Source organism: Sapajus apella, unplaced genomic scaffold (genome assembly GCF_009761245.1).
Source record: "Sapajus apella isolate SASKATOON/1434 unplaced genomic scaffold, GSC_monkey_1.0 scaffold62, whole genome shotgun sequence".
NCBI lineage: Eukaryota > Metazoa > Chordata > Mammalia > Primates > Cebidae > Sapajus > Sapajus apella.
The window spans coordinates 11,491,646-11,503,731 of record NW_022437002.1 but is presented as its reverse complement, the minus strand read 5'-3'; the positions used below and the strand labels follow the sequence as shown (position 1 = coordinate 11,503,731).

The 12,086-nt window shown below is 56.9% G+C and overlaps 2 protein-coding genes across 3 annotated transcripts in view; both read right to left on the bottom strand.

Annotated features, from left to right (window-relative positions):
* Nucleotides 1-1,785: 1,785 nt before the first annotated feature.
* The window catches only part of BMP8A (bone morphogenetic protein 8a), a 31,025-nt gene continuing 20,724 nt past the window's right edge, over nt 1,786-12,086 (bottom strand). The window contains exons 4-7 of one of the 2 annotated variants that reach the window (XM_032247571.1): nt 6,354-6,548; nt 5,434-5,513; nt 4,825-4,935; nt 1,786-2,493 (exon numbers count right to left, since the gene is read on the bottom strand). In XM_032247571.1, the coding sequence (XP_032103462.1) occupies nt 2,344-2,493; nt 4,825-4,935; nt 5,434-5,513; nt 6,354-6,548 (536 nt within the window). In that variant the 3' untranslated portion in view covers nt 1,786-2,343. Of the gene's footprint in view, nt 2,494-3,973; nt 4,060-4,824; nt 4,936-5,433; nt 5,514-6,353; nt 6,549-12,086 lie in introns of those variants that run through there. The other variant, XM_032247572.1, reaches the window with a different exon arrangement.
* LOC116529569 (succinyl-CoA:3-ketoacid coenzyme A transferase 2, mitochondrial) lies at nt 9,767-11,644 on the bottom strand. The gene has a single exon (XM_032247570.1). The coding sequence runs from the start codon at nt 11,508-11,510 to the stop codon at nt 9,957-9,959; it is 1,554 nt and encodes a 517-aa protein (XP_032103461.1). The 5' UTR covers nt 11,511-11,644; the 3' UTR covers nt 9,767-9,956.

The following is a 12,086-nucleotide window of genomic DNA, read 5'->3' as shown; positions in this document are numbered from 1 at the left end:
ATGGGCATGGCAGTGTTTGTGTCTTGAAAACATTCATTTCACAAACTCTTAGCATCCCCAAACTATGCCAGTTTACATACTGGGCACTAAAGAGACCAAACATTTGTCAGTTTCCAAAACTCTACTGCCCAGTATTGGAAGAAGAGCGCTGTTAAATCAGGTCTTGCAATGGCAGATAGGCTCCAAGTCCTGTGGCAACCGGGCCATCAGGCCATGTCTCAGGCTCTGGGAGAAGGTCACAGGGGCAGATGGGCTCTCTGGCTGGAAGAGCCTTTGGAATGAAAGAGTCCCATGTCCTCATGTCGCAGATGAGAAACTGAAGCGTGAATAAGAAAGAGGACTTGTCTTAGACGACATCAAGTCAGTGGCTGAGTTGGAACCAGAATATCTGTCTCTTGACATTCAGGCCAGTGCCTCTTCCAGTCCCTGCTAGCTGAGCTTGAAGCCCTAGACTAGTAGGGAACTCACTGTTTCCAGGCAGCCTGGGCCCACCCTTTGCATACATGGAAGGGTCTCATCCTCTGCGCTTGCACACAGAGGCTCTCCCTGCTCTGAGTGGAGGGGCTGCTGTCCCGCAGCATGGCCCCAGCCTCTACCCCTGCTGCCAGACCAGCTCTCCCTAGCCCCATCTCTGGGGGTGCAGCATGTGAACTCCAAAGAGGCACATCCGTGGGCACATGGGAGGTGGAACCACCCTGCCGGGCTGTGCCTGTGGATGGGACAGGCCCAAGATCTGCTTTTAATGACATGGTTTGGGCAGCTGGACTCTGTCTGTTCCAGCAGGTAAATTACAGGCTTAGCAAGTCAGAAATCAAATAAACACTCCAACTCCCAGTGGCAGCTCCAAGGAGAACAGTGGTTTCCGGGAACAGCGGAGGCTGAAACAAACCTCCCCACCCAACTCAGCCTAATTACTGCCTGTCACTCCCTGGGACAGGGACCTTTTCTTTGACTCATAGTCCCAAGACACAGTACAGTGCTGCTGGGCACCCAGGGTGACGCCAGTTTTGGTGACCAGCCTGTTCTTAACTCCTAGACACAAGCAAACACTGGCAGTCCCCGCCCTTGCCCCATGCCTGTCTGGAGACTGCCAGTCACCCTGCTCTGGCTGGAATGGACTGCTCCACAGTGGAGCAGTAGGGGACTGAGGTCTTGTTGACAGTGCCTGGTGGTGGCTGTCTACAGTTCTGTGCTGAGGCCCAGAGGCCCTCTCCAGGTTCAGTGGGAAAGGTACGTAGGTTGATTACTGACATCAGCCATGGGCAAGGCGGGTAGGCTGCGGGGACATCTGCTCTGTGCCAGCCTGGACCACACATCGCAGCTGCTGGCCTTGCCTCTCTGCCTCAGTGCTGAGCTATTCAGAGCTATTCAGAGCATGGTGGAGATGGCTGAGGCAATTGGAAGCCCCCGAGATTCTTTGCTCCTCTGGGAGTCATACCTCTTTCCCAGGCAGGAGAAGGGGGAGGCCCAGGGCAAGGGAAGACATGACATAAAATAGTCCCAGTGTCGGGTGCAGTGGTTCACACCTGTAATCTTAGCACTTTGAGAGGCTGAGGCGGGCAGATCATGAGGTTAGGAGCTCAAGACCAGCCTAGGGGGAAACCCTGTCTCTACTAAAATACAAAAATGAGCTGCGTTTGGTGGCGAGTGCCTGTAGTCCCAGCTACTCGGGAGGCTGAGGCAGGAGAGTTGCTTGAACTTGGGATGTGGAGGTTGCAGTGAGCCAGGATCATGCCACTGCACTCCAGCCTGGGGGACAGAGTGAGACTCCATCTTAAAAAAAAAAAAAAAAAAAATCCACGGTGGTGGCTTCATGAGCACCTCTAGCTTATTCTTTTTCTAATATGCTAACTGTGGCCTGGACCAAATTAGAAAAATCCAAGAACACACTGTACTGAGAACATGTGCATGCCCAATTATGCCCAGAAATGCCCAAGTGTTGTCCCTGGGAAGGGGTAGAGCCCTTCTGCCCACCCCAAAACCCTGTGTAGATGATGGTGCAAAGCTCGCGTCAGCCAACCTCAGACCATCCAGGGCTGGCCACAGTCTAACAGGTCCTAAGATAGGACTTCTGTGCTGACTCCAGACAGTGAAGTCAGCACAGGCTCCAAGACTGCTGTGTACCCTTAGGCCACCAAAGTGTCAGGCAGGGTGACAGCCACAAACCCCAGGGGAGAGGCACAGAGGGACCTCGCAAGGACCAGAAGCCTGACAGAAAGTAGGCATGGAAAGTGAGGGCCCCTGACACTCCTGCTTGAGCTGTGACAGCATTGAAGGGTTTCCTGCTTCCAAGGGGCCAGATCTGATGAGAAGGGCGGCTCCAGCAGGGTGGGTGGGCTGGGCTTAGTGGCAGCCACAGGCCTTGACCACCATGTTGCGCTTCTTGCGCAGGATGACGTTGTTGCTGCTGTCATAGTAGAGCACGGAGGTGGCACTCAGCTTGGTGGGCGCACAGCACGCCTTGGGGACTGCGTCTGGCTTCATCAGGTGTACCTGGCCAGGGAGAGGGCACAGGCAGGGGCATGATCCCAGTGGCCGCCTCCGAGGACCCACCCAGCCCCACCCCAGCTCCACCTGCTCCCCACCCTGGCCATCTCCAGGCCACATGGGAGCAGCACAATAATAATAACTATTCACAGGAATAAGAGCAGCCCTCTGGGCTCTGGGAGCAGGAGCCGTGGTGACCAGCAGTGCCCAGGGAAGGACACAGGGCAGGACACCTGTGGGGCAGGCAGGCAGGGTGCTCCCAGGCCAAGGGCTCAGACTTCCTCCTGGGGATGATGGGAAGGAGAACCGCATGGCCAGGTTTGTGCCTTAGTGAGGTCCCCGATGGGGAGCCTGGAAGGACCACTTCCTTCTTTTGGCCCTTTGGACCCAGAGGCTCCGCCTCCCATACCCCGCCTCCCTCCCCAGGCTCTTGGAGCCCAGGTCTTGGTCCCTCTCCTGTGCTGCTCTCCAGACTTGCAGATCCTGCTCCCCTCCCCACTTCTGCACTTAGGGTCTAACAGGGCCTCGGCAGAACACCAAGTTCCTCTCTCCCTGACATCACAGCCCTGCCTGGGAGGCCTCCTGGATGCCTCCTCTCCCCTTCTCCCTTCCCTGGGAGCAGCCCCTGGCTCAACCTCTACCTCTGTGCTGTCTCAGGCCACCTGCCCAGTCCAGCTGCCATCACCTGCCAGGTGACCACAGCAGCCCTCCTCCCCTGCTCCTCTGCCTTCCACTCCTCCCACCTTCAGCCTCCCCAAGCCAGAGAGGTCATTCTGGAGGGTGACATGGACCATGACACTGCTTTGCTAAAGACCTCTGACAGCTTCTCAGGTTGCTTGGAAAAAAATCCACCCTCCTTCCCAGGAACCCCCAGACCGGGAGCTGGCCCTGCCCACCCCGGCATCACCTCCCTCCACCCTTCCTCCCAGTCACTGCACCTAAGCCCTCCCCACTGCTGGCCCTGATCTTAGGACCAGCGTGCTCCTGTCTTAGGGCCTCGCACTTGCTCTTTCTGCTAGAACGTTCCTCCTCCAGCTGCCCTTCCTTGTGTGGAGAGGCTGGGCCCAATCTCCCTCCACTGATAGGCGGCCTGCTGTGCTCTTCCTCACAGGAGGCATCAGCTCTGTGGGTGGTTTGCTTCCGTGCCCACCGACAGCCTCCCTTAGAGCATAGTGCCTGATTGCTGCCCAGCAGGTTGTGAATGCTCACTTTAGTTGAGCCCCTGAGGGGCAGGGGCAGAGGGGACAGAGTCCAGGAGTTGCAGTCACCTCCCCATACATGCAGCCCTGAGAACCACACAGCATAAAGGGTGGCTGGAAGGAGGGCGCTCCAGGTGTCCAGTGAACGCCATTTGACCGCCCAGAAAGTAAGTGTTATCATAGGCTCAAAGCAGCTTTTGGTAATCCCTTTCCTCTCATGCCAAGGCATTGCCTTTCTGTGTGTATGTGTGATTGTTTTTTTAATTTTTATTTTAGAGATAGATAGGGTTTCACCATGTTGCCCAGGCTGGTCTCAAACTCCTGGGATTACAGGTGTGAGCCACCGTGCCTGAAGGCATCGCCTTTGAACCTCCTATGAGAAAACCATAAGGCTGTGGAATACCAGGACTGGGATTCTAGATAAAAATTTCTAGAAGGAAGCCTGGGTGCCAGAATCTGCAAACACACAGAGCACTCAGCCTTGAGGAGCACCAGTGATCCCATCAGAAGCCACTTTCATCATTTAAGGTTGCCCCAGACACTGAGGCACCAAAAGCCAGGGGATCTGGAGAAAACACAAATGGCCAAGAGAGAAATGGGGAAAAGCCAAAGGGTAGAGAGCCAAAGGGTAGAGAGCCACACCATCTAGACGCTCCCTGCCTGCGGTGTGGCACAGGTGGGTGAGTGCACACGCACGTCCCTCATGCTGTGTGACATATCCTGGGTGGGCAGACTTGCCAGTGTACTCAGGTGCCCGCGTGTTAAGATCACAGTCCCCACACGGCGTGCACGTCAATTTCGTGTGCTGTGCCTCTGTCAGTCTGGGCACCGCACACAGGTGCATAAGTGTCCCACAGGAGCATGTGTGGTGCGTAGAACAGGCGCGTGTGCACAGCTGTTTAGTGTCAGTGTGGGGTGTGTCTGTGTTCAGGTGTGAGTCTATGTGGGCTAGTGTGGCTGTATGAGGATCAGGTCCTGCAGAGCTGTGGAAATTTGATGGCGTTACTGACTCCGTGCAGAGGAAGCTCCCTGAGACACGGAGCAGGTCCCCCCACTGCCCTCCAAGCTGGCTGGACCAGACCCCTCTCCGCAGGGCCCCCCACCCCAGGAAACTGGGTAGGACAGGCACCGTACTGACCAGGGACTGCAGGATAGCGTGGTTGGTGGCGTTCATGCAGGAGCCCAGCGGAAAGGAGCACTCCCCCTCACAGTAATAGGCTGAGTAGCCTTGCGGGGCGATGATCCAGTCCTGGGGGTATGGGAGAAGGTGAGTCCCATCCATGTGCCCCTCCCTGAGCCTTGGGCCCAAACCCACCCTCCACCCCTGCAGGGCAGTCTCCCCCAGAGGCCTGAATCCACTCAGGAACCCCCAGCACATGCTGGGCAGGAGCTCAGGCCCGACATCCCCCATCCTCACTCTTCATCCCTCCCCAGCCGGCCCTCCCCTGCCAATGCCTCCCAGAGCTGCGGTTGAAGTCCCAGCCGCAGCAGATGCAGGGAGGTCTCAGTTTCCTTGCGGCAATGCCGACAGCTTAGTTGGTTCAGTCTTTATTTGCATGGTTTAAAAAAAAAACAAAAAACAACACACCGTTTCTCACCACGTTCTCACTTTAGAAAACTTGGAAAACACAAAGAAAAAAATACGTAAGAAAATTGAAATCACCCATGCAGTCCTCCCTGCAGAGTCCCTTCTGCTCCACAGGTGGCGATTGTCATTTCAGAAACAAGGACCAGAGTCAGCACTTACCAGCCAGCCGAGGTCCTGGAAGCTGACGTAGAGCTCGTGCCGACGGCAGACCTGCCGGCCGTGGGAGCCGTGGACATCATCTGTAGGGACAGAAGGAGCAAGGTCTTTTCTGGGGTTCCTGCTCTGTGCAGCTGCTGCGGGTTACCAGGGTGGAGGACCCCCTGATGAGCACATTTGTCAAATGAATGACAGGAAACCATTTGGTCTCATAAAGCCCATCCCTGGAACTCTGCTTGTACCATGACCCAGCTCAAGAGCCTGCCATGGCTCCCAGTGGTTAGAGTGACACTGTGCCCAGCCCTCCCATCCTTCAGCCTGTGAGCGTCTTGATGCTCCAGTAAACAGCCCAGCAGGACCCTTGGCCATCCTGTGCCACCTCCTCCGCTCTGGAGAGCCCTGTGCCTCCAGCCCACCCTCTCCTGCCACACCCATTCCTCAGGTTCAAGTGGCTTACAACCAGGCCAGTCAGGGCTGACTCCCTGGGAAGGAGGGCACAGGGTCGGGTCAGGCCTGTCCCTGATCCTGAAGGGCTTCGCCCAGTTGGGGAGAAAACTTTGCATAAGTAGCCGAGGGTCCTGCAGGGTGCCCGGGCACAACTGCGGGCAACGAGGGGCTTCGGCGCCCAGGGAAGGGGCAGCCGATTCTGATGGAGGCTCCTGGGAAAGACCTGGAGGAGCTAGGGGAGGGAGAGAAGGGGCCTTCTGGGTGGCAGGGACAGCCAGGACAGCCAAGACAGGCCTCTGGAGTGCGGGTCACCAGGGTGCATCAGGGCAAAGATGGTGTCAGGGAAGGGGGCTGCAGAGTGGCCATCAGCTTGAACCGACCTGAGCTCGAGGGCTCTGGGCCACCTCCTGGTTCTCGCCCTGCCTCTCTCAGCCAGAAGCCTGCAGGGCCTCAGCCCCAGCCCGCCCGGCCCTCACCAAAGATGCCTGGGAGCCGGCTGTCCTGCGGCAGCTCGTTGGTTTTCTTCGGCTGCCTCCTCCTCAGTGGCCTCACTGCTCGAGGGATGCGGACGGGATTCTGACTGGCCCTGAAGAAAGTGACCACGAAAGGCTGTTGGGAGCGGGGGGCCCGTTGGCCCAGCAGGCCGGCCAGGCCAGGATCCACGCTGTGCCCTGAGACAGAAAGGAGAGAGGGGTCACTCATGGGCAATGGGCCTGCAGCGGACACAGCAGGGATCTCTCTGCCGGGCCTGGGCAGGTTCAGGATTGTGGAGACTGAAGACCCCAGGGGCCCTGCTGAGCCTCAGTTTCCACATTTGAAGCCTGGAGCCCTTGGTCCAGCCCTGGCCAGTCCACATCTTTCCTGGGCTAGATCTGGAGGAGGTTGGGGAGGGACTCGGGGCTTGGTGAGCTGCAGGCAGCGTCATTAGTGACAGCTGTGACACAGACATTTGTGAGGCGCTCTACCAGTTTGAAGATTTTTCCCATGGATCACCTCATTGGGTCCTTACAGTAACCCTGCAGCTCCTACCTCACAGGAGACCCAGAGTCCCACTGCCAGTGACTCCCAGAACTGGCACTCCCACCGGTTTGAGGACCCTGAGGCCTGTGTTGTGTCTTCTGTCCCACACTTTCTGGGGTGTGAATGTCAAATTATGACTGAGACAGCGCATGGCAGCATCTGCCAGATTTAGCGAGCACTTGCTCCCCTGGGCACAGCCCAAGAGCAGGGCATTAACTGTCTCCCTGATGCCCACAAGGGAAACACCAGGCTCCGTGGAGCAGAGACATTGGAACCAAATCCCAGAGCCCAGGGTTTAGCCTGCAGTGGTCTCATTCCAGAGCCCAAGTTCTTATGCATGACCTGGGTTTATAGAGAAGAAGGAAAAGAAAGAGGAGAAGAGAAAAGGAAGGAAGGGAGAGAAAGAAAAGAAAAAGAAAGTGGGGAGGGAGGAAGAGAAGGAAGGAAGGAAAAGCTGAGGCAGAGAAGGAAGGAAGCAGGGAAGGAAGGAAGGAAATCTGAAGCAGAGAAGGAAGGAAGGAGGGCTGAGGCAGAGAAGGGAGGGAGGGAGGGAGGGAGGGAGGGCTGGCTGAAGCAGCTAACTTGGGCCTCAGCCCCAGGAGGAGCAAAGCCTGTATAAAGGGATTGTCTCCCACAGCCGCTTCCAGACTGAGGATACCGCTAAAAACATGGTAACTAACCCTGGAGACGGCAATCTCACTAATAAACCTGTGCATCTTCCTGTACTTGTTTGGATTTCAATAACCTTTCTATTGTAAAAGCAATTAACCACAGTAAAGAAAGTTTTGGGGGAAAAAAAAAAAACACCATTTTAAAGACCTTTCAACTCCCATTTCCACTTTTCTGGGCTATTCTATTTTCATTATGTAAATTTAAGTTTTCCACAGTTGTCAGCCCAGCAAAGATGTCCTCATTTTTTTTCAACTTTCCAATAGCCAGGTGTGGTGGCTCACACCTGTAATGCCTGCACTTTGGACAGCTGAGGCAGGAGGATGGCTTCAGCCTGGAGTTTAAGACTAGCCTAGGAAACATAGTGAGACCCCATCTCTACTAAAAACAAAAAATTAGCTGGGTGTGGTGGCACATGCCTGTGGTCTCAGCTACTTGGGAGGCTGAGGCAGGAGGATTGTTTGGGCCCAGGCGGCTGAAGTGAGCCATGTTTGCACCACTGCATTCCAGCCTGGGTGACAGAGCAAGACCCTGTCTCAAAACAAATTGAAAAATAAAAAATTTTGCTGTTTAAAAAAGTCTCTACAGTCCAGGCACAGTGGCTCACCCCTGTAATCTTAGCACTTTGGGAGCCCAAGGCAGGCAGATCACTTGAGGTCAGGAGTTCAAGCAGGAGTTCGAGACCAGCCTGGCTGACATGGTACAGAAATTAGCCAGGCATGGTGGCATGCGCCTTTAATGCCAGGCTGAGGCAGGAAAATCGCTTGAACCCGGGAGGCGGAGGTTGCAGTGAGCTGAGATTGCACCATTGCACTCCAGCCTAGGGGACAAGAGTGAAACTCCTTCTCAAAAAAAAAAACAAAAAAAAAACTCTACAATAAATATTTCAAATGTATAAAATCCCTTGGAGCAGTATACCGTAATTTACTTGATTTTGGCTCATCATCAGACATGTGGGTTATTTCCTGGTTTTCGTGATAAAGATGGGAGTGCAATGGGTGAAATTTCCCGATGCTGAGTTGCAGAAGCATGATTGCCAGCTCATTTTCACAGACACATTTCACCTCGTTACAAGCACACATGTACGCATGTATGTACACACATGCATATATGTGTGTCCGTATAAACACAGATGTACATATGCTTAGACATTACACATACAGATGTATTTATTCCTGCGTGGTTCTCCAGTACACCCTACAGGCCAAGGACATTGCCTGCCCCACCCTCAGTCCCACTCAAGGGTCAGCCCTGAAGCAGCTGTGCCTCAGCCCCAGTGTCCCTTGGCCACTTGATTGAACCACCAGTGAATCCAGAGACCAACCTTTGACCTGTGACATCACCTGCCACAAAGGAGTGTGGAGAAGAGCTGCCGAGACGGAGGCTGTGAGCTGCAGGCGCTGACGGGAAGGAGGCCCAGAGAGCACTGGACAGAGCTCGGCTCACGGTAAGACAAGGTTATGGGGAAGCGGCAGAATTACAAGGAACAGAGCTGGGCACACAGGAAAAGGCAAGTGAGGCCACAATGGGGAGAGGACAGAGCAGCCAAGCGGGATGGCAATGGTCACCAGCCAGGTACAGAAGCGGCACTCTGCAGACTGACATATGGGGACAGCCTGGGGCCCAGGGCAGCCCTCCCGGTTGTATGTTCGGCCCTGTCCTGATTCCCTGGGGAGCCCTAGTGGCTGTGAGGCCAGGGAGGCCATCAGTCCCACAGGCTTTGCTCACTATTTGCTATTGTGGGGCTGTGTTCAGGGGTCTTCTGGGGGTCTCCCAGATGCAGGATAGAATATTGCATTAGATCAGTTACACCACAGACCCTCAAAGAGCCCCTCTGAGCCAGGCCTGGCTTGGGTGCTGGGAACCCCTCTGTAGGTCTCACAGGCCAGGCGAGCCTGACTGGGGACTCTTGGAAGCAGCTAATCCCAGGTTCCCATTTTACAGAAGTGGAAACTAAGGCCCAGAGAGCAGCAACTGTCCAAGGTCCCAGAGCAAGGTGGGTCAGAGCCAGGACTGTCATACACTTTCCCAGCACACCGCAGGGGACAGGCTGGGTGTGGCTGGGGTGATGGGAGGTGGTGAAGGGGACTAACAGAGGGTCTTGGTTCAGAGCCCTGCATCTGGGAGGTCTGGAGAAGCTCCCTCACCCCCACTCCTCTCCTTCCTTGCAATGCTCAAGGAACACAGAGAGGAGCTGATCTGTTTTCCTTGTGTGTTTAATTAAAGTCCCAGCTCTCTAAAGGAGCACAGTCCACCTAGGGAGGAAAATTGGAGGCCAGCAGCAAACCCCTCCCATCGCTAGGGAAATGTATTCCTGCAGTGACCAACGCCCCTGGGGAACCTAGTGGGGCCCCCTGAGGAGCGCACCTCCCTGCCCAGCTTCGCCTCCCTCAGGGTGCCACCTGCTGCATGGGCCTGAGGTTTGGGCACACGGCAAAGTCACAGCCCGTGCTCTTTCTGATGTCGTCCACCGTCAGGCCCTTCCAGAGCTCTCTCAGTGTCAGGCCTCTCTTCTTGTGCACATCGAACACAGCCTTCTCGGTGATGATGCGGTCCACACACCGCTTCCCGGTCAGCGGCATGGTGCATTTCTCCATGATTTTGGGGGTGTTGTCCTTTGCACAGTGCCGCATGGTGACCACCACTCTGGTCTTCTGACTGGACACCAAGTCCATGGCACCGCCCATGCCTTTCACCTTCCTGCCAGGGATCATCCAGTTGGCCAGGTCTCCGTATTTGGAAACCTGCATGGCTCCGAGCATGGTTAGGTGGAGGTGTCCACCTCGGATCATGGCGAAGGAGTCGTCGCTGGCGAAGCAGCTGCCCCCGGGAAGCACCGTGACCGTCTGCTTGCCTGCGTTGATGAGATCGGGATCCACCTCGTCTTTTGTGGGAAACGGGCCCAGGCCCAGGATCCCGTTCTCACTGTGAAGGTGGACGGTCATGTGGGGGCTGATGAAGTTGCTGGCCAGCAGGGGGATGCCTATGCCCAGGTTGGCGTACATGCCGTCCTCAAATTCCAGAGCTGCGCGTCTGATGATGCGAGTCCTGGGGTCCTCTTCCTTCAGGGCGTCTGCACCTTCTTCTTTCCGGATCGTTAAGCGCTCGATTCGCTTCTCGTATTTCTGCCCCTTTATCACGCGATCTACATAAATGTTAGGGACGTGGATGTCTTCTGGGGGGAAAGTCCCCACGTCCACGATCTCTTCCACCTCCACTGCTGTGACGTTTGCGGCTTTGCACATGGGCACGTTGAAATTGCGGGCGCTTCTCCTGAAGACCACGTTTCCTGCCCGGTCGGCCTTCCAGCCTTTCACCAGGGCGAAGTCCGCCCGGATGGCGCGCTCCAAAAGGAAGTGGTCGCCGTGGAACTCCCTCACCTCTCGGGGCTGGCTCATGATCGCCAGGTGGCCGTCCGGGGTGTAGCGGATGGGGGCGCCCCCTTCCTGGACCAGGGTCCCGTAGCCCGTGGGGGTGTAGAAGGCGGGCACCCCGGCGCCCCCCGCGCGGATGCGCTCGGCCAGGGTGCCCTGCGGCGTGAGCTCCAGCTCCAGCTCGCCCGCCAGGTACTGCTTCTCGCACAGGGAGTTCTCGCCCACGTAGGAGCAGACGATGCGGCGGACCTGCCTGGTGGCCAGCAGGAGGCCCAGGCCGAAGTCCTCCACGCCCACGTTGCTGCTGACCACCTTCAGGTCCTTCACGCGGGTCCTGAGCAGAGCGGCGATCAGGTTCTCGGGGATCCCACAGAGCCCGAAGCCCCCCATCATGACGGTCGCCCCGTTAGGGATGTCCTTCACCATCTCCACTGGGTCCCTGTAGAACTTGGCGCGGCGCCGGGGGCTGGTGGTAAAGCAGCGGGTGCAGCCCTGGGACAGCGCCAGCCCTGAGCCGCTGATGGGGACCCCGCGCCCGAGTGCTGAAGCCAGGAGCCGCAGCGCCGCCATGGTCCGCCCGGGTCCGAGGCCAGGACAGACCGTGTGAGGCCTGTGTGCGCCTGGGGCCCTGCGTCACAGAGCAGGGAGGGCGCTGGAGGCCTGATGCACCCCTCCCAGCCTCCAGGCCAGGCTCAGGACAGGTAAGAGGCCACTCCCCGGCTCCGTCCTGTGGTCCCCCCCCCCACCCGCCCCCTCCGCTGTGGGGGCGCCAACCAGATTCCCTCCTGCCCCAATGGAGCCTCAGAAACAAACTCCATACCCCCTCCCCACTCCCCCAGCTTCCCCAGAGACAAGTATCCACTGAGCAAGCGCTGCTGGGTGCCATCTACGGTCATGACCACCCTCACTGGGCACTCACGCTGTGCCATGCACCCTCCTTCAATCCTGTGACAACCCGGAGAGTGGGTGCCTGAACCACTGTAGCATACTTCACTGTGACAGCGGGGACACTATCCCTCACCTCCATCAGGAAGGGTCCCTGCTCTGAAGAGGCTCCCCTCTTGTCCTCCTCATCCCCTGCCCCCTCCACCCCCCTCATTCCAGCTCCCCCCTCCAGCTCCCCCCTCCACCTGCCCCACTCCAGCT

What these genes read in the sequence shown, in the direction of transcription:
- LOC116529569 (XM_032247570.1), bottom strand. Translation starts at nt 11,510, where the DNA reads ATGGCGGCGCTGCGGCTCCTGGCTTCAGCACTCGGGCGCGGGGTCCCC.